This window comes from Ciona robusta, unplaced genomic scaffold (genome assembly GCF_009617815.1).
Source record: "Ciona robusta unplaced genomic scaffold, ASM961781v2 AP042731.1".
Taxonomy (NCBI): Eukaryota; Metazoa; Chordata; class Ascidiacea; order Phlebobranchia; family Cionidae; genus Ciona; species Ciona robusta.
The window spans coordinates 24,426-45,064 of record NW_028323110.1 but is presented as its reverse complement, the minus strand read 5'-3'; the positions used below and the strand labels follow the sequence as shown (position 1 = coordinate 45,064).

At 39.1% G+C, this 20,639-nt stretch overlaps 4 protein-coding genes and 13 non-coding genes across 18 annotated transcripts; 4 read left to right on the top strand and 13 right to left on the bottom strand.

The window, feature by feature from the left end:
- Positions 1-482: 482 nt before the first annotated feature.
- LOC149724434 (U2 spliceosomal RNA) lies at positions 483-674 on the bottom strand. The gene has a single exon (XR_016386642.1). It is a non-coding gene; the product is annotated as a U2 spliceosomal RNA (small nuclear RNA).
- Positions 675-1,475: 801 nt separating this feature from the next.
- Positions 1,476-1,667, bottom strand: LOC149724433 (U2 spliceosomal RNA). Its single transcript, XR_016386643.1, has one exon. It is a non-coding gene; the product is annotated as a U2 spliceosomal RNA (small nuclear RNA).
- Positions 1,668-2,476: 809 nt separating this feature from the next.
- LOC149724432 (U2 spliceosomal RNA) lies at positions 2,477-2,668 on the bottom strand. Its single transcript, XR_016386622.1, has one exon. It is a non-coding gene; the product is annotated as a U2 spliceosomal RNA (small nuclear RNA).
- Positions 2,534-5,868, top strand: LOC149724430 (uncharacterized). The gene is made up of 2 exons (XM_089893155.1): positions 2,534-4,331; positions 4,408-5,868. The coding sequence occupies exon 2, from the start codon at positions 4,568-4,570 to the stop codon at positions 5,393-5,395; it is 828 nt and encodes a 275-aa protein (XP_089749281.1). The 5' UTR covers positions 2,534-4,331; positions 4,408-4,567; the 3' UTR covers positions 5,396-5,868.
- LOC149724431 (U2 spliceosomal RNA) lies at positions 3,455-3,647 on the bottom strand. The gene has a single exon (XR_016386664.1). It is a non-coding gene; the product is annotated as a U2 spliceosomal RNA (small nuclear RNA).
- LOC149724429 (uncharacterized) lies at positions 5,487-6,720 on the top strand. Its single transcript, XM_089893149.1, has 2 exons — positions 5,487-5,847; positions 5,963-6,720. Exons 1-2 carry the CDS (start codon positions 5,487-5,489, stop codon positions 6,718-6,720), a joined length of 1,119 nt encoding a protein of 372 aa, XP_089749275.1.
- Positions 5,863-9,092, top strand: LOC149724428 (uncharacterized). 2 transcript variants are annotated; one of them, XM_089893154.1, is made up of 3 exons: positions 5,863-8,091; positions 8,368-8,501; positions 8,800-8,959. In XM_089893154.1, exons 1-3 carry the CDS (start codon positions 6,762-6,764, stop codon positions 8,827-8,829), a joined length of 1,494 nt encoding a protein of 497 aa, XP_089749280.1. In that variant the 5' UTR covers positions 5,863-6,761; the 3' UTR covers positions 8,830-8,959. The 2 variants fall into 2 exon arrangements, with proteins under 2 accessions (XP_089749280.1, XP_089749279.1); XM_089893153.1 differs by having other exon boundaries at positions 8,368-9,092.
- Positions 9,093-9,148: 56 nt separating this feature from the next.
- On the top strand, positions 9,149-10,663 carry LOC149724427 (uncharacterized). Its single transcript, XM_089893156.1, has one exon. The coding sequence runs from the start codon at positions 9,149-9,151 to the stop codon at positions 10,661-10,663; it is 1,515 nt and encodes a 504-aa protein (XP_089749282.1).
- Positions 10,664-11,994: 1,331 nt separating this feature from the next.
- Positions 11,995-12,186, bottom strand: LOC149724426 (U2 spliceosomal RNA). The gene has a single exon (XR_016386663.1). It is a non-coding gene; the product is annotated as a U2 spliceosomal RNA (small nuclear RNA).
- Positions 12,187-13,001: 815 nt separating this feature from the next.
- Positions 13,002-13,193, bottom strand: LOC149724425 (U2 spliceosomal RNA). The gene has a single exon (XR_016386641.1). It is a non-coding gene; the product is annotated as a U2 spliceosomal RNA (small nuclear RNA).
- Positions 13,194-14,017: 824 nt separating this feature from the next.
- LOC149724424 (U2 spliceosomal RNA) lies at positions 14,018-14,209 on the bottom strand. The gene has a single exon (XR_016386620.1). It is a non-coding gene; the product is annotated as a U2 spliceosomal RNA (small nuclear RNA).
- Positions 14,210-14,979: 770 nt separating this feature from the next.
- Positions 14,980-15,172, bottom strand: LOC149724423 (U2 spliceosomal RNA). The gene has a single exon (XR_016386629.1). It is a non-coding gene; the product is annotated as a U2 spliceosomal RNA (small nuclear RNA).
- An 814-nt stretch (positions 15,173-15,986) lies between these two features.
- On the bottom strand, positions 15,987-16,178 carry LOC149724422 (U2 spliceosomal RNA). The gene has a single exon (XR_016386640.1). It is a non-coding gene; the product is annotated as a U2 spliceosomal RNA (small nuclear RNA).
- Positions 16,179-16,985: 807 nt separating this feature from the next.
- LOC149724421 (U2 spliceosomal RNA) lies at positions 16,986-17,175 on the bottom strand. Its single transcript, XR_016386659.1, has one exon. It is a non-coding gene; the product is annotated as a U2 spliceosomal RNA (small nuclear RNA).
- Positions 17,176-17,995: 820 nt separating this feature from the next.
- Positions 17,996-18,187, bottom strand: LOC149724420 (U2 spliceosomal RNA). Its single transcript, XR_016386654.1, has one exon. It is a non-coding gene; the product is annotated as a U2 spliceosomal RNA (small nuclear RNA).
- A 769-nt stretch (positions 18,188-18,956) lies between these two features.
- On the bottom strand, positions 18,957-19,148 carry LOC149724419 (U2 spliceosomal RNA). The gene has a single exon (XR_016386667.1). It is a non-coding gene; the product is annotated as a U2 spliceosomal RNA (small nuclear RNA).
- Positions 19,149-19,961: 813 nt separating this feature from the next.
- On the bottom strand, positions 19,962-20,153 carry LOC149724418 (U2 spliceosomal RNA). Its single transcript, XR_016386639.1, has one exon. It is a non-coding gene; the product is annotated as a U2 spliceosomal RNA (small nuclear RNA).
- Positions 20,154-20,639: the final 486 nt, after the last annotated feature.

Below are 20,639 nucleotides of genomic sequence, written 5' to 3'. Positions count from 1 at the left end.
TGCGGCTTGAATCTCGCATTTTATATTGCGGATTGAATCTCACATGTTTTATGTTGTGTGTGTAACTGAGTTGGCTTGTCTAGTTAGACGTTAACGGATGCATATAACATATAATAATAGGTAAGTTTATATTCCCCTTACCCAGATATATTTGATTATTTTATTGTTCGGAGATGCAGGTGTTTGTGTACCTTGGTTTTCTCTATGCTAATACTTTTTCATATTTTAATTCTTTTTTGGCAGAGATTGGCGACTCTATTAAGGCAAAATATAATTCTCTATTACTACTAGTAGTTGGACATGATTTTTATTGGTTGCGTTTTGGTAGGATTGGATCATTACTTAAACACGAGTAGTTCAACTATATGAACATCAACTATATGAACACAAATCGCGGTTAGTCTCGCGGAATTTATTACCAGATACTCTGTTTATACAGTTGTATTGGAATAATTTATTAGTATACTAATATCCACCAAAGTGGAATGTGGGCCGAACCTGGCGATAATGCAAGACCAGTACAACCCGGAGCAGTAGAAGCAAGCTTCATTACCGTGCTCTGTGTTCAAAAATCCGAATGAAATATAGAGAAAACGAATCGTTTTCGTCTCAGATTTCACCCTGAGAAGAACAGGTACTACACTTGATCACAGCTAAAATAGCCGAGAAGCGATAATTCCAGGATTCCTCTGGATCAGTATATTTGTTATATACCGCGTAAAAAATTAAGCCCTTTGGCGCGAGCCACCTTGGAGGAATTGATCACACTATAGGCACAACAGCAAACGTATTCCGGATTCCTTGTATGGAACAAAATACACATATACATCTTATTTGGTATTGTGCCCATATTCTTTTCATCTTAGGCTCTATTTCGGCGTGGGTTTAAAAAGCTTTACAGGGGCATAAAATAAAGAATATTGCAACAATTTCCCTGCTGAAAATTAGAACCCTTGGCCACAAGGGGCGTAAGTTGTTTCCGCCTTTCCATGCGAAAAAACGCCTTTCGATGCGAAAAATTTAAATGTCTATGTTGCGGCTTGAATCTCACATGTTTATGTTATGTGTGTAACTGAGTTGGCTTGGGATGCATATAACATATAATAATAGGTAAGTTTATATTCCCCTTACCCAGATAAATTTGATTATTTCATTGTTCGGAGATGCAGGTGTTTGTGTAACTTGGTTTTCTCTATGCTAATACTTTTCCATATTTTAATTCTTTTTTTTTGCAGAGATTGGCGACTCTATTTAGGCAAAATATAATTCTCTATTACTACTAGTAGTTGGACATGATTTTTATTGGTTACGTTTTGGTAGGATCGGATCATTACTTAAACACGAGTAGTACATAGTATGTGAACATCAACTATATGAACACAAATCGCGGTTAGTCTCGCGGAATTTATTACCAGATACTCTGTTTATACAGTTGTATTGGAATAATTCATTAGTATACTAATATCCACCAAAGTGGAATGTGGGCCGAACCTGGCGATAATGCAAAACCAGGACAACCCGGAGCAGTAGAAGCAAGCTTCATTACCGTGCTTTGTGTTCAAAAATCCGAATGAAATATAGAGAAAACAAATCGTTTCCGTCTCAGATTTCACACTGAGAAGAACAGGTACTACATTTGATCACAGCTAAAATAGCCGAGAAGCGATAGCTCCAGGAGTCCTCTGGATCAGTATATTTGTTATACCGCTTAAAAAATTAATAGCCCTTTGGCGCGAGCCACCTTGGAGGAGCTGATCACAATATAGGCACAACAGCAAACGTATTCCGGATTCCTTGTATGGAACAAAATACACATACATCTTATTTGGTATTGTGCCCATGTTCTTTTCATCTTAGGCTCTATTTCGGCGTGGGTTTAAAAAGTTTTACAGGGGCAAAAAAATAAAGAATATTGCAACAGTTTTCTTGCTGGAAATTAGAACCCGTTGCCACACGGGGCGTAAGTTGCTTTCGCCTTTCGAAGCGAAAAATTACTTACAAAAATTTAAATGTCTATGTTGGGGCTTGAATCTCGTATGTTTATGTTGTGTGTGTAACTGAGTTGGCTTGTCTAGTTAGACGTTAACGGATGCATATAACATATAATAATAGGTAAGTTTATATTCCGCTTACCCAGATATATTTGATTATTTCATTGTTCGGAGATGCAGGTGTTTGTGTACCTTGGTTTTCTCTATGCTAATACTTTTCCATATTTTAATTCTTTTTTTTTGCAGGGATTGGCGACTCTATTTAGGCAAAATATAATTCTCTATTACTACTAGTAGTTGGACATGATTTTTTTTGGTTACGTTTTGGTAGGATCGGATCATTACTTAAACACGAGTAATACAACTATATGAACATCAACTATATGAACACAAATCGCGGTTAGTCTCGCGGAATTTATTACCAGATACTGTGTTTATACAGTTGTATTGGAATAATTTATTAGTATACTAATATCCACCAAAGTGGAATGTGGGCCGAACCTGGCGGTAATGCAAAACCAGGACAACCCGAAGCAGTAGAAGCAAGCTTCATTACCGTGCTCTGTGTTCAAAAATCCGAATGAAATATAGAGGAAACGAATCGTTTCCGTCTCAGATTTCACCCTGAGAAGAACAGGTACTACACTTGATCACAGCTAAAATAGCCGAGAAGCGATAACTCCAGGAGTCCTCTGGATCAGTATAATTGTTATACCGCGTAAAAAATTAATAGCCCTTTGGCGCGAGCCACCTTGGAGGAATTGATCACGCTATAGACACAACAGCAAACGTATTCCGGATTCCTTGTATGGAACAAAATACACATACATCTTAGTTGGTATTGTGCCCATATTCTTTTCATCTTAGGCTCTATTTTGGCGTGGGTTTAAAAAGCTTTACCTGGGCAAAAAATAAAGAATATTGCAACAATTTCCCTGCTGAAAATGAGAACCCTTGGCCACACGGGGCGTAAGTTGCTTCCGCCTTTCGAAGCGAAAAATTTCTTACAAAAATTCAAATGTCTATGTTGGGGCTTGAATCTCGTATGTTTATGTTGTGTGTGTAACTGAGTTGGCTTGGGATGCATATAACATATAATAATAGGTAAGTTTATATTCCCCTTACCCAGATAAATTTGATTATTTCATTGTTCGGAGATGCAGGTGTTTGTGTACCTTGGTTTTCTCTATGCTAATACTTTTCCATACTTTAATTCGTTTTTTTTTGCAGAGATTGGCGACTCTATTTAGGCAAAATATAATTCGCTATTACTACTAGTAGTTGGACATGATTTTTATTGGTTACGTTTTGGTAGGATCGGATCATTACTTTAATTTACTAAACACGAGTAGTACAACTGTATGAACTCAAATCGCGGTTAGTCTCGCGGAATTTATTACCAGATACTCTGGTTATACAGTTGTATTGGAATAATTCATTAGTATACTAATATCCACCAAAGTTGAATGTGGGCCAAACCTGGCGATAATGCAAAACCAGGACAACCCGGAGCAGTAGAAGCAAGCTTCATTACCGTGCTCTGTGTTCAAAAATCCGAATGAAATATAGAGAAAACAAATCGTTTCCGTCTCAGATTTCACACTGAGAAGAACCTGGTACTACATTTGATCACAGCTAAAATAGCCGAGAAGCGATAACTCCAGGAGTCCTCTGGATCAGTATATTTGTTATACCGCGTAAAAAATTAATAGCCTTTTGGCGCGAGCCACCTTGGAGGAGCTGATCACAATATAGGCACAACAGCAAACGTATTCCGGATTCCTTGTATGGAACAAAATACACATACATCTTATTTGGTATTGTGCCCATGTTCTTTTCATCTTAGGCTCTATTTCGGCGTGGGTTTAAAAAGCTTTACAGGGGCAAAAAAATAAAGAATATTGCAACAATTTTCCTGCTGAAAATTAGAACCCTTGGCCACACGGCGCGTAAGTTGCTTTCGCCTTTCGAAGCGAAAAATTACTTACGAAAATTTAAATGTCTATGTTGGGGCTTGAATCTCGTATGTTTATGTTGTGTGTCTAACTGAGTTGGCTTGTCTAGTTAGACGTTAACGGATGCATATAACATATAATAATGGGTAAGTTTATATTCCCCTTACCCAGATAAATTTGATTATTTCATTGTTCGGAGATGCAGGTTGTAGCTGCACGGTATAAAATGGTGGCGCTGTTCTCGTTTATGTTTGTTATACTCACTCTATGTTACGTCTCCTTTTTTCTCCCGTTTTGTTCACTCGTGTAACCGTTTAGTTTGACCTTTTTATGAGTGACGGGACGGCAGGCAGATCCCTATTTTAGCCACTCCAATTCATTGCAGGTAATCTTGTGTGTATATTTCTGGTGTTCGCTAATCTGTTACTCGTTATTTATACTGGTTTATTTCATTTTTCTAGTTACCGCTATTATGCTTTGGAAAATATAAGTTGAAGCCAGAACGAAGCGCGTAATTCTTGAGAGTGGAGGATCTGTTTTAAACACAGCTGAATAAAACTTTCAGCCGCAGCCACAGTAACTGCATCTAACTTCAATAACTGCCGTTCCGATATTGTGAACATGAGTGAAGCAAGTAAACTCGTCGATGTTTCCGCTACCCGCCCTAAAGATCATGATGAAACATTTCTTATTGACGAACAACACATCACGCAGCGTCGAAAAGATGTTCGCTGCGAAGCAGATGAAGTTAAATCGCTAAGGTATGATTTAGCGAACTCTGAACAACTTTTAGTTGCATTGTGTTCAGAGGTGGAAGAGCTTCTTGTTATGACAAACGACAAGCATTGTATACGAAGAAGAATGTCGTGCTTGTTTGACGAAAGACGCAAATTTGAAAGCCTAACTGTAGCTCTACTTGCGGACGCACGTTTTAAAGACCAGCACGAACGAATACAGAGTACTAAAGTCAAAGTAAATGAAACCGTCTCTAAATTGTCGGAAAATGCTAGAGACGCCATCAAGCAAATTACACAAGAGTTGTCGTCAAATCGTTCAAGTGTCTCTAAATTATCATCTGTTGGTTTAGATTCCAAATTGAAGAAGGAACGATACAAGCATCAGGAAGAGATTGCAGCCCTACGAGAAGAGCTTAATTATATCAAAGAATCTCAGAATCTTAGAGTTTCTGACCTAGAAAACGAGCACGCTCGAAGGGTTCTCGAACTCAACAAGTCGATTGCCACACACAGCGCACGTGCAGACGCTTGTTTAAACGCCGCCCTGAGCGAAAATCCTTACGGCGTGACCGACGTCGATTATAATGAGGCCACGAAAAGCGTTGCTGTTGAGCAACCAACCAACGGAAAAGTTGGATCGGTATTTTGCGAACGCGACCCAACCAAAGGAAAGAAGTACATTTGCCAGTCCCCGACCAAGCTTTCGTGTTGATGCCGCATCATTTATACCTGCCTCCAAGGCGGCAGTTGGTAGTAATATTAGACAATTATTTACCCCTTCCGTACCTAATTATATTAAGTCGATGCCCTCAACTTCAAATAACAATCATTCTATCCAACAGAGTCACAGACTTCCAAAAGTTAAAATCGATGTATTTTCCGGTGATGCGTTAAAGTACCCAGCGTGGGAGACGGCGTTCAATGCACTCGTGGAGTCAAAATCAAGTTGCATTGCCGAAAAGCTAAACCTGTTGGGTCAACATCTATCCGGAGAACCGAAGTGTTTGGTGGAAGGATTTCTGCTCTTGCAAACAGAAGACGCATATGAAGAAGCCAAGCAGCGTTTGAAACAGAGGTATGGAAACGATAGTATCGTTAGTAAAGCTTTTACTGATAAACTCAGTCGGTGGCCCACAATCAGGGCAAACGATCCCGTTGGCATTCGTAAATATTCCGATTTCCTAACGCAAGTCGTTGCCGCCAAACAGAAGATATACTTAAATAGAAATACTCGATTTCCCGCAAGAAGATATACTTAAAATACTCGATTTCCCGCAAGAAAGTAACAAAGTTCTTGCTCGGCTGCCTTCTCAAATGATTAGACAATGGCGAGAATACCTTCGACAGTATAAAACTGAGTCTAAGTACGATGATTATCCCCCTTTTGAATACCTTGTGTCCTTTATTCAGTATAAAACTGAGTCTAAGTACGATGATTATCCCCCTTTTGAATACCTTGTGTCCTTTATTCATGAACAAGCTGAGCGTGAAAATATACCCGAACTGCAAGATATTGAACTGCAAGATATTGCATGCGGACACGAAAAGCCCAACCGACCCAGGTCATACGACAAAACGAGCAACGCAAAATGTTTTCAGGTGCGTACCAATGACATGCAAAACGATCAACGACGCCTTAAAATATCTTTTAAACACCAATTTCTATGTCGATACTGTAAATCCAAACACCACATAGATGACTGTAGGGAGTTTGATAAGTTGACGCGAGCAAACAAAATAGAGTTCCTACGTCATGAACGACTCTGTTATAGTTGCGGTATAAGTGATGATCATATTGCCCGGTTTTGCCCGCAAAGAGTGGAGTGCAGACAATGTGGAAAGAAACATCTTACCGCACTTCATATATATCGAAACCCAGGGTCATCAGTCAGTAACCTTTGTTCGCAAGTTTGTGAAATGATAGGAAATGAGCCATGTTGCGATAATGCGATGATTGTTCCTGTGTGGGTACAAAACGGTAACGCGTCCCAAAAAGAAGTTCTAACATATTGTATCCTAACATATTGTACATCCTAGACGACCAATCTAATAAATCATTTATATCTGAGAACCTGCAGATGCAACTGGGAGCGTTGGGGACAAAAACCCATCTGAGTCTGTCCACCATGTATAAAGGAAACGCACCCATAATCATTTGTCGTGTACGAGACTTGGAAGTGATGAGCTACGATCGATCAATCAGCATCGCAATTCCTTCAGTTTTTACGAGACCAGAGATACCCGCCAACCCAAGCCAGATACCACGCCGTGAAACAGCTCTACAATGGGAACATTTGCGAAAAATTGCAGGTGAGCTGATTCCTTTCCAACCGGGGATTGAAATCGGGCTTTTAATTGGTAGCAACATACCAAGCGCTATAAAACCTCGGGACGTAGTTTCTGGCGGAGAAGACGAGCCATATGCTCAACGATCAATTCTAGGGTGGGGTATCGTCGGAACGGTTTGTAAAGATCACGTGATCCAAGAAAATAAAGCGGTGGTCCACAGATGCTTTATGCACCAAAGCGTAAATCGGACACAAATTGTAAGGAAAGTGAACACTAAGGAAATTCTTAATCCCAATACAATTAGACAAAGCCTGGAAAGAGATTTTTTAGAAGATAATTCGCTTGAAACGATGTCAATCGACGATCGAAAGTTCATCGATATAATTACGAGGAACATAGAACAGCGTTCAGATGGACATTATGAAATGCCATTGCCATTAAAATCTAGAGAGGTTCGATTGCCTAACAATAAAGGCCTTGCCATTAAACGACTGTCGCAACTTAAGCGCAGGTTTCAACGCTGTTCTTCGTACTACAACGATTACAAAATTTTCATGAAAGATGTAATTCTGGAGTGTGCTGAGGAGGCGACCGACGATATTGGTTCGGAGCCTATTGCAATGGTGAACTATGTACCACATACAGGAATATATCACCCAAAGAAACCCGGAAAGATAAGAGTTGTGTTTGATTGTTCAGCCGAATATCAAGGAACATCACTAAATAGTAACTTGTTACAGGGTCCAGACTTGCTTAACAACCTAATGGGCGTTATTATTCGTTTCAGAAAAGAGAATGTGGCCATGATGGCGGATATAAAATCCATGTTCCACCAGTTCTACGTGAAACGAATAGATCGAGATCTTCTGAGATTCTTGTGGTGGAAAGATGGCGATATGCAAAAACCTATAGTGGAATATCGAATTAAGGTACATTTGTTTGGTGCTGTAAGCTCGCCAGGGATCGCCAATTTTGGACTTAAACGAGCAGCCGATGATGGGGAAGAAGAATTTGGAAGTAAAGCGGCGAACTTTATTCGCGATAATTTTTATGTAGATGACGGTCTCTTATCTGTAGCAACTCCTGAGGAAGCAATTGATGTCATACACCAAGCTAAAGGTATTTGTGAGAAAGCTGGTTTGCAGCTCCACAAAATCATCAGCAATAATCGAAAAGTTTTAAAAAGTGTGTCTTCTGATGAGCGCTGTGCCTCGTTTATTAACTTAGACGTCACTCAAGATCATTTGCCGTTAGAGAGAGCACTCGGTGTTTCTTGGTGTATAGAAAACGATGCGTTTAGGTTTAAAATCGAGCTAAACGATAAGCCCCCTACAAGAAGAAACATTCTTTCCACTGTTTGTTCAATATACGATCCACTTTCTTTTCTTTCTCCAGTTGTTTTAGAAGGGAAAAAGATATTACAGGAATTGACAAAGCGGATTGGGATGAACGAGATCGCTCAAGTGGAACAGCTAGAGATCAAGCGATGCTTTCACCCAAAAGATTTCGGAACAGTGAAAACAATAGAGGTACACCATTTTTCAGACGCGAGTTTTGACGGATACGGGCAGTGCTCGTATTTACGTTTGATAGACGACTGCGGTAAAGTACATTGCTCTTTTATAATGGGGAAATCACGAGTAGCACCTCTAAAACAGATGACAATTCCTCGTCTGGAATTGACTGCAGCTGTCGTTTCAGCAAGGGTCAGTGCTTACCTAAAACGCAATCTGCACTACAGTAACTACTCCGACATTTTCTGGGTAGACAGTAAAATTGTATTGGGCTATATTAACAATGACGCAAAGCGGTTTAACATCTTTGTAGCTAACAGAGTTCAGCAGATTCGGGACGTGACCCACCCAAAATCCTGGTTTTATGTGAACGGGAGAGAGAACCCTAGTGATCTAGCTAGCAGAGGAATGCGTCCTTCTCAACTAACTTCAGATTCGATGTGGATGAGCGGACCCTCATTCTTATGGCAGAAAGAAATAGTTTACAGCAACGAGGTTAAATACCGTACTAACATTGAACTAGAACTCCATCTCCAGTCAGAAATGCGGAAAGCAACCTCCTTTTATTCAATCGAACGAAAATTGGAGCAAATAACTTTGAACTAATTAGATTGGAGTATTTTTCAGATTGGTTTCGAACAAAAAGAGCGGTTGCTAACTGTATGGTGTACATTGAAATTTTGCGGAAAACTCAACCCATCCCAAACGTCAACGTGGACTTGTTAAAAAGGGCAGAAAATTTAATCATTCGGAATTTGCAGCGAGAACATTTTTCTGCCGAGATTGCATCTATTTCAAAAGTGGGAAGAAAAGACGATATGACTGAGCCCTTCCCACGTTCAAGGTATGTAAGAAAAACGAGTTCATTATATAGGTTGGATCCGTTTTTGGACGAAGACGGGATTCTTCGAATTGGTGGTAGACTTCGGCGTTCGTCTCTGAAGTATGAAATGAAGCATCCTAAAATTCTTCCTCAAAAATCGCACGTAACATCGTTGATAATACGACATTATCATGAAGACATTAACCACATGGGCCGCGGGATGACTCAAAATCATATCAGGCAAAAAGGATGGTGGATTATCGGAAGTTCTTCATGTGTATCTCACTACATCACTAAATGTGTTATTTGTAGAAAAATTCGCAGGACACCAGCCACGCAGAAAATGGGCGATCTTCCCTCGGACCGAATGACACCGACAGCACCCTTTGTTTACAGCGCTGTAGATTACTTTGGTCCATTCCTCATCAAGGAGAGACGTTCTACACTGAAACGTTATGGTGTTTTATTTACGTGTTTATGTTCCCGAGCTATCCACATTGAGACCGCAATTTCCTTAGATACGAGCTCATTTTTAAATGCTTTGCGCAGATTCCTCTGTCGGCGTGGTCCAATTCTTCAACTTTGCTCGGATTGCGGCACAAATCTAGTTGGAGCTTGCAACGAGTTGAGGAGCTGTTTAAACGATATGGATCAAGAAGCAATCTCAAAGTTTTTAATTAAAAAAAATTGTGACTATTTTCATTTTCAGTTCAATCCACCACACGCTAGCAACATGGGTGGTATATGGGAGCGTCAAATCCGCACGGTGCGAAATGCTCTACAAAGCGTACTACAACATAATTCTACGCAACTCGATGACGAAGGATTGCGAACGATAATGGTCGAGGTAGAAAACATCGTGAACTGTAGACCGTTGACAACAGACCTATTGAACGAAGAAGGAGCACCCGAACCATTAACCCCGAACCATTTATTGACATTTAAAAACCAGGTACTCATGCCACCTCCAGGCATCTTTCAGAAAGCAGACATGTACGTGAAAGCGCGATGGAGACGAGTTCAACATTTGGCGAACGAGTTCTGGAAGAGATGGAGGAAGGAATACATCCTTACCCTGCAGACAAGAATGAAGTGGCCAACTAAATCTACGAACTTGATGGAAGGGGATATCGTACTGGTCGTGGAAGAAAATGTTACTCGTAACAAGTGGAAGATGGGAAGGGTACTAGACACGTTCCCAGGAAGTGATAACCTGGTTCGGTCGGTTCGAGTTCTCGTCAGCAATGATTTGCTGGACAAAGATGGAAAAAGAATGAAGTCGGCATCAGTCGTTGTTCGGCCCATTCAAAAACTTATTTTGCTTATATCAGAAGGAGTAAATACCTCCACCTAAATTAAGTATTTTGAGCTATTTATTCACTTCGTTTAAATTGTGGTAATTCCCCGACGAGGAGCCACTTTAGTTGTGTTTTTTGAGTACGTTCGTATGAGTTAGAAAATGCGTAATCTTTTCAATTGTATGTAAAGTTAAGCATTTTGGGAAGCCATGTAGCTGCACGCACAGAAATAAAAAAAGAGTAGAACGCGCAACTTTCCAAAACCGTGATATATTCTTTTTCTATTCACGTGACCGCCAACTCCGTCCCCATTTCGCTTGGTCTCCATTGTAAAAGATACGCGCATGGTAGTTTTAGGCGGTTTTAGCTGTTTATTTCAAAAACTACACCAACTATTCAAGTTTATTAGGCCAGTTTAGTTATTTGGTGGATTAACGCTTACAGTTTACCACTTTTTAGGAAATGTAATTATTTAATAATTTTAATTAAAAACCTTCAAACAAACGGTTTGTTAAAATATATATATGCTAGAAAATAGTTGTTTTACCCTATAACTTTAAATCAAGACAAAAACAAAGAAAAACTACTGAAAACGACATCGAATCCATTGACTACAATAGTAAACGGGAACGACCCGTAAAAGAGAGAGAGTGTATCGTGCTCTCTCCTTTGCCGACATTGGAGATGCGCGTTCTACTCTTTTTTATTTCTGTGAGCTGCACGGTATAAAATGGTGGCGCTGTTCTCGTTTATGTTTGTTATACTCACTCTATGTTACGTCTCCTTTTTTCTCCCGTTTTGTTTACTCCTGTAACCGTTTAGTTTGACCTTTTTATGAGTGACGGGACGGCAGGCAGATCCCTATTTTAGCCACTCCAATTCATTGCAGGTAATCTTGTGTGTATATTTCTGGTGTTCGCTAATCTGTTACTCGTTATTTATACTGGTTTATTTCATTTTTCTAGTTACCGCTATTATGCTTTGGAAAATATAAGTTGAAGCCAGAACGAAGCGCGTAATTCTTGAGAGTGGAGGATCTGTTTTAAACACAGCTGAATAAAACTTTCAGCCGCAGCCACACAGGTGTTTGTGTACCTTGGTTTTCTCAATGCTAATACTTTTCCATACTTTAATTCGTTTTTTTGCAGAGATTGGCGACTCTATTTAGGCAAAATATAATTCTCTATTACTACTAGTAGTTGAACATGATTTTTATTGGTTACGTTTTGGTAGGATCGGATCATTACTTAAACACGAGTAGTACAACTATATGAACATCAACTATATGAACACAAATCGCGGTTAGTCTCGCGGAATTTATTACCAGATGCTCTGTTTATACAGTTGTATTGGAATAATTTATTAGTATACTAATATCCACCAAAGTGGAATGTGGGCCGAACCTGGCGGTAATGCAAAACCAGGACAACCCGGAGCAGTAGAAGCAAGCTTCATTACCGTGCTCTGTGTTCAAAAATCCGAATGAAATATAGAGGAAACGAATCGTTTCCGTCTCAGATTTCACCCTGAGAGGAACAGGTACTACACTTGATTACAACTAAAATAGCTGAGAAGCGATAACTCCAGGAGTCCTCTGGATCAGTATAATTGTTATACCGCGTAAAAAAATTAATAGCCCTTTGGCACGAGCCACCTTGGAGGAATTGATCACACTATAGGCACAATAGCAAACGTATTCCGGATTCTTTGTATGGAACAAAATACACATACATCTTAGTTGGTATTGTGCCCATATTCTTTTCATCTTAGGCTCTATTTCGGCGTGGGTTTAAAAGGCTTTACAGGGGCAAAAAATAAAGAATATTGCAACAATTTCCCTGCTGAAAATTAGAACCCTTGGCCACACGGGGCGTAAGTTGTTTCCGCCTTTCGATGCGAAAAAATTCAAATGTCCATGTTGCGGCTTGAATCTCGCATGTTTATATTGCATTTTGAATCTCACATGTTTATGTTGTGTGTGTAACTGAGTTGGCTTGTCTAGTTAGACGTTAACGGATGCATATAACATATAATAATAGGTAAGTTTATATTCCCCTTCTCAGATATATTTGATTATTTCATTGTTCGGAGATGCAGATGTTTGTGTACCTTGGTTTTCTCTATGCTAATATTTTTCCATATTTTAATTCTTTTTTTTGGCAGAGATTGGCGACTCTATTAAGGCAAAATATAATTCTCTATTACTACTAGTAGTTGGACATGATTTTTATTGGTTGCGTTTTGGTAGGATTGGATCATTACTTAAACACGAGTAGTTCGAACATCAACTATATGAACACAAATCGCGGTTAGTCTCGCGGAATTTATTACGAGATACTCTGTTTATACAGTTGTATTAGAATAATTTATTAGTATACTAATATCCACCAAAGTGGAATGTGGGCCGAACCTGGCGATAATGCAAGACCAGGACAACCCGGAGCAGTAGAAGCAAGCTTCATTACCGTGCTCTGTGTTCAAAAATCCGAATGAAATATAGAGGAAACGAATCGTTTCCGTCTCAGATTACACCCTGAGAAGAACAGGTACTACACTTGATCACAGCTAAAATAGCCGAGAAGCGATAACTCCAGGAGTCCTCTGGATCAGTATAATTGTTATACCGCGTAAAAAATTAATAGCCCTTTGGCGCGAGCCACCTTGGGGAATTGATCACACTATAGGCACAACAGCAAACGTATTCCGGATTCCGTGTATGGAACAAAATACACATACATCTTAGTTGGTATTGTGTCCATATTCTTTTCATCTTAGGCTCTATTTCGGCGTGGGTTTAAAAAGCTTTACAGGGGCAAAAAATAAAGAACATTGCAACGATTTCCCTGCTGACAATTAGAACCCTTGGCCACACGGGGCGTAATTGTTGTATCCGCCTTTCGATGCGAAAAAATTCAAATGTCCATGTTGCGGCTTGAATCTCGCATTTTATATTGCGGATTGAATCTCACATGTTTTATGTTGTGTGTGTAACTGAGTTGGCTTGTCTAGTTAGACGTTAACGGATGCATATAACATATAATAATAGGTAAGTTTATATTCCCCTTACCCAGATATATTTGATTATTTTATTGTTCGGAGATGCAGGTGTTTGTGTACCTTGGTTTTCTCTATGCTAATATTTTTCCATATTTTAATTCTTTTTTTTGGCAGAGATTGGCGACTCTATTAAGGCAAAATATAATTCTCTATTACTACTAGTAGTTGGACATGATTTTTATTGGTTGCGTTTTGGTAGGATCGGATCATTACTTAAACACGAGTAGTTCAACAATATGAACATCAACTATATGAACACAAATCGCGGTTAGTCTCGCGGAATTTATTACCAGATACTCTGTTTATACAGTTGTATTGGAATAATTTATTAGTATACTAATATCCACCAAAGTGGAATGTGGGCCGAACCTGGCGGTAATGCAAAACCAGGACAACCCGGAGCAGTAGAAGCAAGCTTCATTACCGTGCTCTGTGTTCAAAAATCCGAATGAAATATAGAGGAAACGAATCGTTTCCGTCTCAGATTTCACCCTGAGAAGAACAGGTACTACACTTGATCACAGCTAAAATAGCCGAGAAGCGATAACTCCAAGAGTCCTCTGGATCAGTATAATTGTTATAGCGCGTAAAAAATTAATAGCCCTTTGGCGCGAGCCACCTTGGAGGAATTGATCACACTATAGGCACAACAGCAAACGTATTCCGGATTCCTTGTATGGAACAAAATACACATACATCTTATTTGGTATTGTGCCCATATTCTTTTCATCTTAGGCTCTATTTCAGCGTGGGTTTAAAAAGCTTTACAGGGGCAAAAAATAAAGAATATTGCAACAATTTCCCTGCTGAAAATTAGAACCCTTGGCCACAAGGGGCGTAAGTTGTTTCCGCCTTTCGATGCGAAAAAATTCAAATGTCTATGTTGCGGCTTGAATCTCACATGTTTATGTTGTGTGTGTAACTGAGTTGGCTTGGGAAGCATATAACATATAATAATAGGTAAGTTTATATTCCCCTTACCCAGATAAATTTGATTATTTCATTGTTCGGAGATGCAGGTGTTTGTGTAACTTGGTTTTCTCTATGCTAATACTTTTCCATATTTTAATTCTTTTTTTTGCAGAGATTGGCGACTCTATTTAGGCAAAATATAATTCTCTATTACTACTAGTAGTTGGACATGATTTTTATTGGTTACGTTTTGGTAGGATCGGATCATTACTTAAACACGAGTAGTTCGAACATCAACTATATGAACACAAATCGCGGTTAGTCTCGCGGAATTTATTACGAGATACTCTGTTTATACAGTTGTATTGGAATAATTTATTAGTATACTAATATCCACCAAAGTGGAATGTGGGCCGAACCTGGCGGTAATGCAAAACCAGGACAACCCGGAGCAGTAGAAGCAAGCTTCATTACCGTGCTCTGTGTTCAAAAATCCGAATGAAATATAAAGGGAAACGAATCGTTTCCGTCTCAGATTTCACCCTGAGAAGAACAGGTACTACACTTGATCACAGCTAAAATAGCTGAGAAGCGATAACTCCAGGAGTCCTCTGGATCAGTATAATTGTTATACCGCGTAAAAAATTAATAGCCCTTTGGCGCGAGCCACCTTGGAGGAATTGATCACACTATAGGCACAATAGCAAACGTATTCCGGATTCCTTGTATGGAACAAAATACACATACATCTTAGTTGGTATTGTGCCCATATTCTTTTCATCTTAGGCTCTATTTCGGCGTGGGTTTAAAAGGCTTTACAGGGGCAAAAAATAAAGAATATTGCAACAATTTCCCTGCTGAAAATTAGAACCCTTGGCCACACGGGGCGTAAGTTGTTTCCGCCTTTCGATGCGAAAAAATTCAAATGTCCATGTTGCGGCTTGAATCTCGCATGTTTATATTGCATTTTGAATCTCACATGTTTATGTTGTGTGTGTAACTGAGTTGGCTTGTCTAGTTAGACGTTAACGGATGCATATAACATATAATAATAGGTAAGTTTATATTCCCCTTCTCAGATATATTTGATTATTTCATTGTTCGGAGATGCAGGTGTTTGTGTACCTTGGTTTTCTCTATGCTAATACTTTTCCATATTTTAATTCTTTTTTTTGGCAGAGATTGGCGACTCTATTAAGGCAAAATATAATTCTCTATTACTACTAGTAGTTGGACATGATTTTTATTGGTTGCGTTTTGGTAGGATTGGATCATTACTTAAACACGAGTAGTTCGAACATCAACTATATGAACACAAATCGCGGTTAGTCTCGCGGAATTTATTACGAGATACTCTGTTTATACAGTTGTATTGGAATAATTTATTAGTATACTAATATCCACCAAAGTGGAATGTGGGCCGAACCTGGCGATAATGCAAGACCAGGACAACCCGGAGCAGTAGAAGCAAGCTTCATTACCGTGCTCTGTGTTCAAAAATCCGAATGAAATATAGAGGAAACGAATCGTTTCCGTCTCAGATTACACCCTGAGAAGAACAGGTACTACACTTGATCACAGCTAAAATAGCCGAGAAGCGATAACTCCAGGAGTCCTCTGGATCAGTATAATTGTTATACCGCGTAAAAAATTAATAGCCCTTTGGCGCGAGCCACCTTGGAGGAATTGATCACACTATAGGCACAACAGCAAACGTATTCCGGATTCCGTGTATGGAACAAAATACACATACATCTTAGTTGGTATTGTGTCCATATTCTTTTCATCTTAGGCTCTATTTCGGCGTGGGTTTAAAAAGCTTTACAGGGGCAAAAAATAAAGAACATTGCAACGATTTCCCTGCTGAAAATTAGAACCCTTGGCCACACGGGGCGTAAGTTGTTTCCGCCTTTCGATGCGAAAAAATTCAAATGTCTATGTTGCGGCTTGAATCTCGCATTTTATATTGCGGATTGAATCTCACATGTTTTATGTTGTGTGTGTAACTGAGTTGGCTTGTCTAGTTAGACGTTAACGGATGCATATAACATATAATAATAGGTAAGTTTATATTCCCCTTACCCAGATATATTTGATTATTTTATTGTTCGGAGATGCAGGTGTTTGTGTACCTTGGTTTTCTCTATGCTAATACTTTTCCATATTTTAATTCTTTTTTTGGCAGAGATTGGCGACTCTATTAAGGCAAAATATAATTCTCTATTACTACTAGTAGTTGGACATGATTTTTATTGGTTGCGTTTTGGTAGGATCGGATCATTACTTAAACACGAGTAGTTCAACTATATGAACACAAATCGCGGTTAGTCTCGCGGAATTTATTACCAGATACTCTGTTTATACAGTTGTATTGGAATAATTTATTAGTATACTAATATCCACCAAAGTGGAATGTGGGCCGAACCTGGCGATAATGCAAGACCAGTACAACCCGGAGCAGTAGAAGCAAGCTTCATTACCGTGCTCTGTGTTCAAAAATCCGAATGAAATATAGAGAAACGAATCGTTTCGTCTCAGATTTCACCCTGAGAAGAACAGGCACTACACTTGATCACAGCTAAAATAGCCGAGAAGCGATAATTCCAGGATTCCTCTGGATCAGTATATTTGTTATATACCGCGTAAAAAATTAATAGCCCTTTGGCGCGAGCCACCTTGGAGGAATTGATCACACTATAGGCACAACAGCAAACGTATTCCGGATTCCTTGTATGGAACAAAATACACATACATCTTATTTGGTATTGTGCCCATATTCTTTTCATCTTAGGCTCTATTTCGGCGTGGGTTTAAAAAGCTTTACAGGGGCAAAAAATAAAGAACATTGCAACGATTTCCCTGCTGAAAATTAGAACCCTTGGCCACACGGGGCGTAAGTTGTTTCCGCCTTTCGATGCGAAAAAATTCAAATGTCTATGTTGCGGCTTGAATCTCGCATTTTATATTGCGGATTGAATCTCACATGTTTTATGTTGTGTGTGTAACTGAGTTGGCTTGTCTAGAGACGTTAACGGATGCATATAACATATAATAATAGGTAAGTTTATATTCCCCTTACCCAGATATATTTGATTATTTTATTGTTCGGAGATGCAGGTGTTTGTGTACCTTGGTTTTCTCTATGCTAATACTTTTCCATATTTTAATTCTTTTTTTGGCAGAGATTGGCGACTCTATTGGCAAAATATAATTCTCTATTACTACTAGTAGTTGGACATGATTTTTATTGGTTGCGTTTTGGTAGGATCGGATCATTACTTAAACACGAGTAGTTCAACTATATGAACATCAACTATATGAACACAAATCGCGGTTAGTCTCGCGGAATTTATTACCAGATACTCTGTTTATACAGTTGTATTGGAATAATTTATTAGTATACTAATATCCACCAAAGTGGAATGTGGGCCGAACCTGGCGATAATGCAAGACCAGTACAACCCGGAGCAGTAGAAGCAAGCTTCATTACCGTGCTCTGTGTTCAAAAATCCGAATGAAATATAGAGAAAACGAATCGTTTTCGTCTCAGATTTCACCCTGAGAAGAACAGGCACTACACTTGATCACAGCTAAAATAGCCGAGAAGCGATAATTCCAGGATTCCTCTGGATCAGTATATTTGTTATACCGCGTAAAAAATTAATAGCCCTTTGGCGCGAGCCACCTTGGAGGAATTGATCACACTATAGGCACAACAGCAAACGTATTCCGGATTCCTTGTATGGAACAAAATACACATACATCTTATTTGGTATTGTGCCCATATTCTTTTCATCTTAGGCTCTATTTCAGCGTGGGTTTAAAAAGCTTTACAGGGGCAAAAAATAAAGAATATTGCAACAATTTCCCTGCTGAAAATTAGAACCCTTGGCCACAAGGGCGTAAGTTGTTTCCGCCTTTCGATGCGAAAAAATTCAAATGTCTATGTTGCGGCTTGAATCTCACATGTTTATGTTGTGTGTGTAACTGAGTTGGCTTGGGAAGCATATAACATATAATAATAGGTAAGTTTATATTCCCCTTACCCAGATAAATTTGATTATTTCATTGTTCGGAGATGCAGGTGTTTGTGTAACTTGGTTTTCTCTATGCTAATACTTTTCCATATTTTAATTCTTTTTTTTGCAGAGATTGGCGACTCTATTTAGGCAAAATATAATTCTCTATTACTACTAGTAGTTGGACATGATTTTTATTGGTTACGTTTTGGTAGGATCGGATCATTACTTAAACACGAGTAGTTCGAACATCAACTATATGAACACAAATCGCGGTTAGTCTCGCGGAATTTATTACGAGATACTCTGTTTATACAGTTGTATTGGAATAATTTATTAGTATACTAATATCCACCAAAGTGGAATGTGGGCCGAACCTGGCGGTAATGCAAAACCAGGACAACCCGGAGCAGTAGAAGCAAGCTTCATTACCGTGCTCTGTGTTCAAAAATCCGAATGAAATATAAAGGGAAACGAATCGTTTCCGTCTCAGATTTCACCCTGAGAGAACAGGTACTACACTTGATTACAGCTAAAATAGCTGAGAAGCGATAACTCCAGGAGTCCTCTGGATCAGTATAATTGTTATACCGCGTAAAAAATTAATAGCCCTTTGGCGCGAGCCACCTTGGAGGAATTGATCACACTATAGGCACAATAGCAAACGTATTCCGGATTCCTTGTATGGAACAAAATACACATACATCTTAGTTGGTATTGTGCCCATATTCTTTTCATCTTAGGCTCTATTTCGGCGTGGGTTTAAAAGGCTTTACAGGGGCAAAAAATAAAGAATATTGCAACAATTTCCCTGCTGAAAATTAGAACCCTTGGCCACACGGGGCGTAAGTTGTTTCCGCCTTTCGATGCGAAAAAATTCAAATGTCCATGTTGCGGCTTGAATCTCGCATGTTTATATTGCATTTTGAATCTCACATGTTTATGTTGTGTGTGTAACTGAGTTGGCTTGTCTAGTTAGACGTTAACGGATGCATATAACATATAATAATAGGTAAGTTTATATTCCCCTTCTCAGATATATTTGATTATTTCATTGTTCGGAGATGCAGGTGTTTGTGTACCTTGGTTTTCTCTATGCTAATACTTTTCCATATTTTAATTCTTTTTTTTGGCAGAGATTGGCGACTCTATTAAGGCAAAATATAATTCTCTATTACTACTAGTAGTTGGACATGATTTTTATTGGTTGCGTTTTGGTAGGATTGGATCATTACTTAAACACGAGTAGTTCGAACATCAACTATATGAACACAAATCGCGGTTAGTCTCGCGGAATTTATTACGAGATACTCTGTTTATACAGTTGTATTGGAAAATTTATTAGTATACTAATATCCACCAAAGTGGAATGTGGGCCGAACCTGGCGATAATGCAAGACCAGGACAACCCGGAGCAGTAGAAGCAAGCTTCATTACCGTGCTCTGTGTTCAAAAATCCGAATGAAATATAGAGGAAACGAATCGTTTCCGTCTCAGATTACACCCTGAGAAGAACAGGTACTACACTTGATCACAGCTAAAATAGCCGAGAAGCGATAACTCCAGGAGTCCTCTGGATCAGTATAATTGTTATACCGCGTAAAAAATTAATAGCCCTTTGGCGCGAGCCACCTTGGAGGAATTGATCACACTATAGGCACAACAGCAAACGTATTCCGGATTCCGTGTATGGAACAAAATACACATACATCTTAGTTGGTATTGTGTCCATATTCTTTTCATCTTAGGCTCTATTTCGGCGTGGGTTTAAAAAGCTTTACAGGGGCAAAAAATAAAGAACATTGCAACGATTTCCCTGCTGAAAATTAGAACCCTTGGCCACACGGGGCGTAAGTTGTTTCCGCCTTTCGATGCGAAAAAATTCAAATGTCTATGTTGCGGCTTGAATCTCGCATTTTATATTGCGGATTGAATCTCACATGTTTTATGTTGTGTGTGTAACTGAGTTGGCTTGTCTAGTTAGACGTTAACGGATGCATATAACATATAATAATAGGTAAGTTTATATTCCCCTTACCCAGAT

What these genes read in the sequence shown, in the direction of transcription:
- LOC149724430 (XM_089893155.1), top strand. Translation starts at nt 4,568, where the DNA reads ATGAGTGAAGCAAGTAAACTCGTCGATGTTTCCGCTACCCGCCCTAAA.
- LOC149724429 (XM_089893149.1), top strand. Translation starts at nt 5,487, where the DNA reads ATGCCCTCAACTTCAAATAACAATCATTCTATCCAACAGAGTCACAGA. An exon ending in AAACGATCCCGTTGGCATTC is followed by an intron (nt 5,848 to 5,962) that starts GTAAATATTCCG and finishes ATTTCCCGCAAG; the next exon opens with AAAGTAACAAAGTTCTTGCT.
- LOC149724428 (XM_089893153.1), top strand. Translation starts at nt 6,762, where the DNA reads ATGCAACTGGGAGCGTTGGGGACAAAAACCCATCTGAGTCTGTCCACC. An exon ending in TGTCATACACCAAGCTAAAG is followed by an intron (nt 8,092 to 8,367) that starts GTATTTGTGAGA and finishes TTCTTTCTCCAG; the next exon opens with TTGTTTTAGAAGGGAAAAAG.
- LOC149724427 (XM_089893156.1), top strand. Translation starts at nt 9,149, where the DNA reads ATGGTGTACATTGAAATTTTGCGGAAAACTCAACCCATCCCAAACGTC.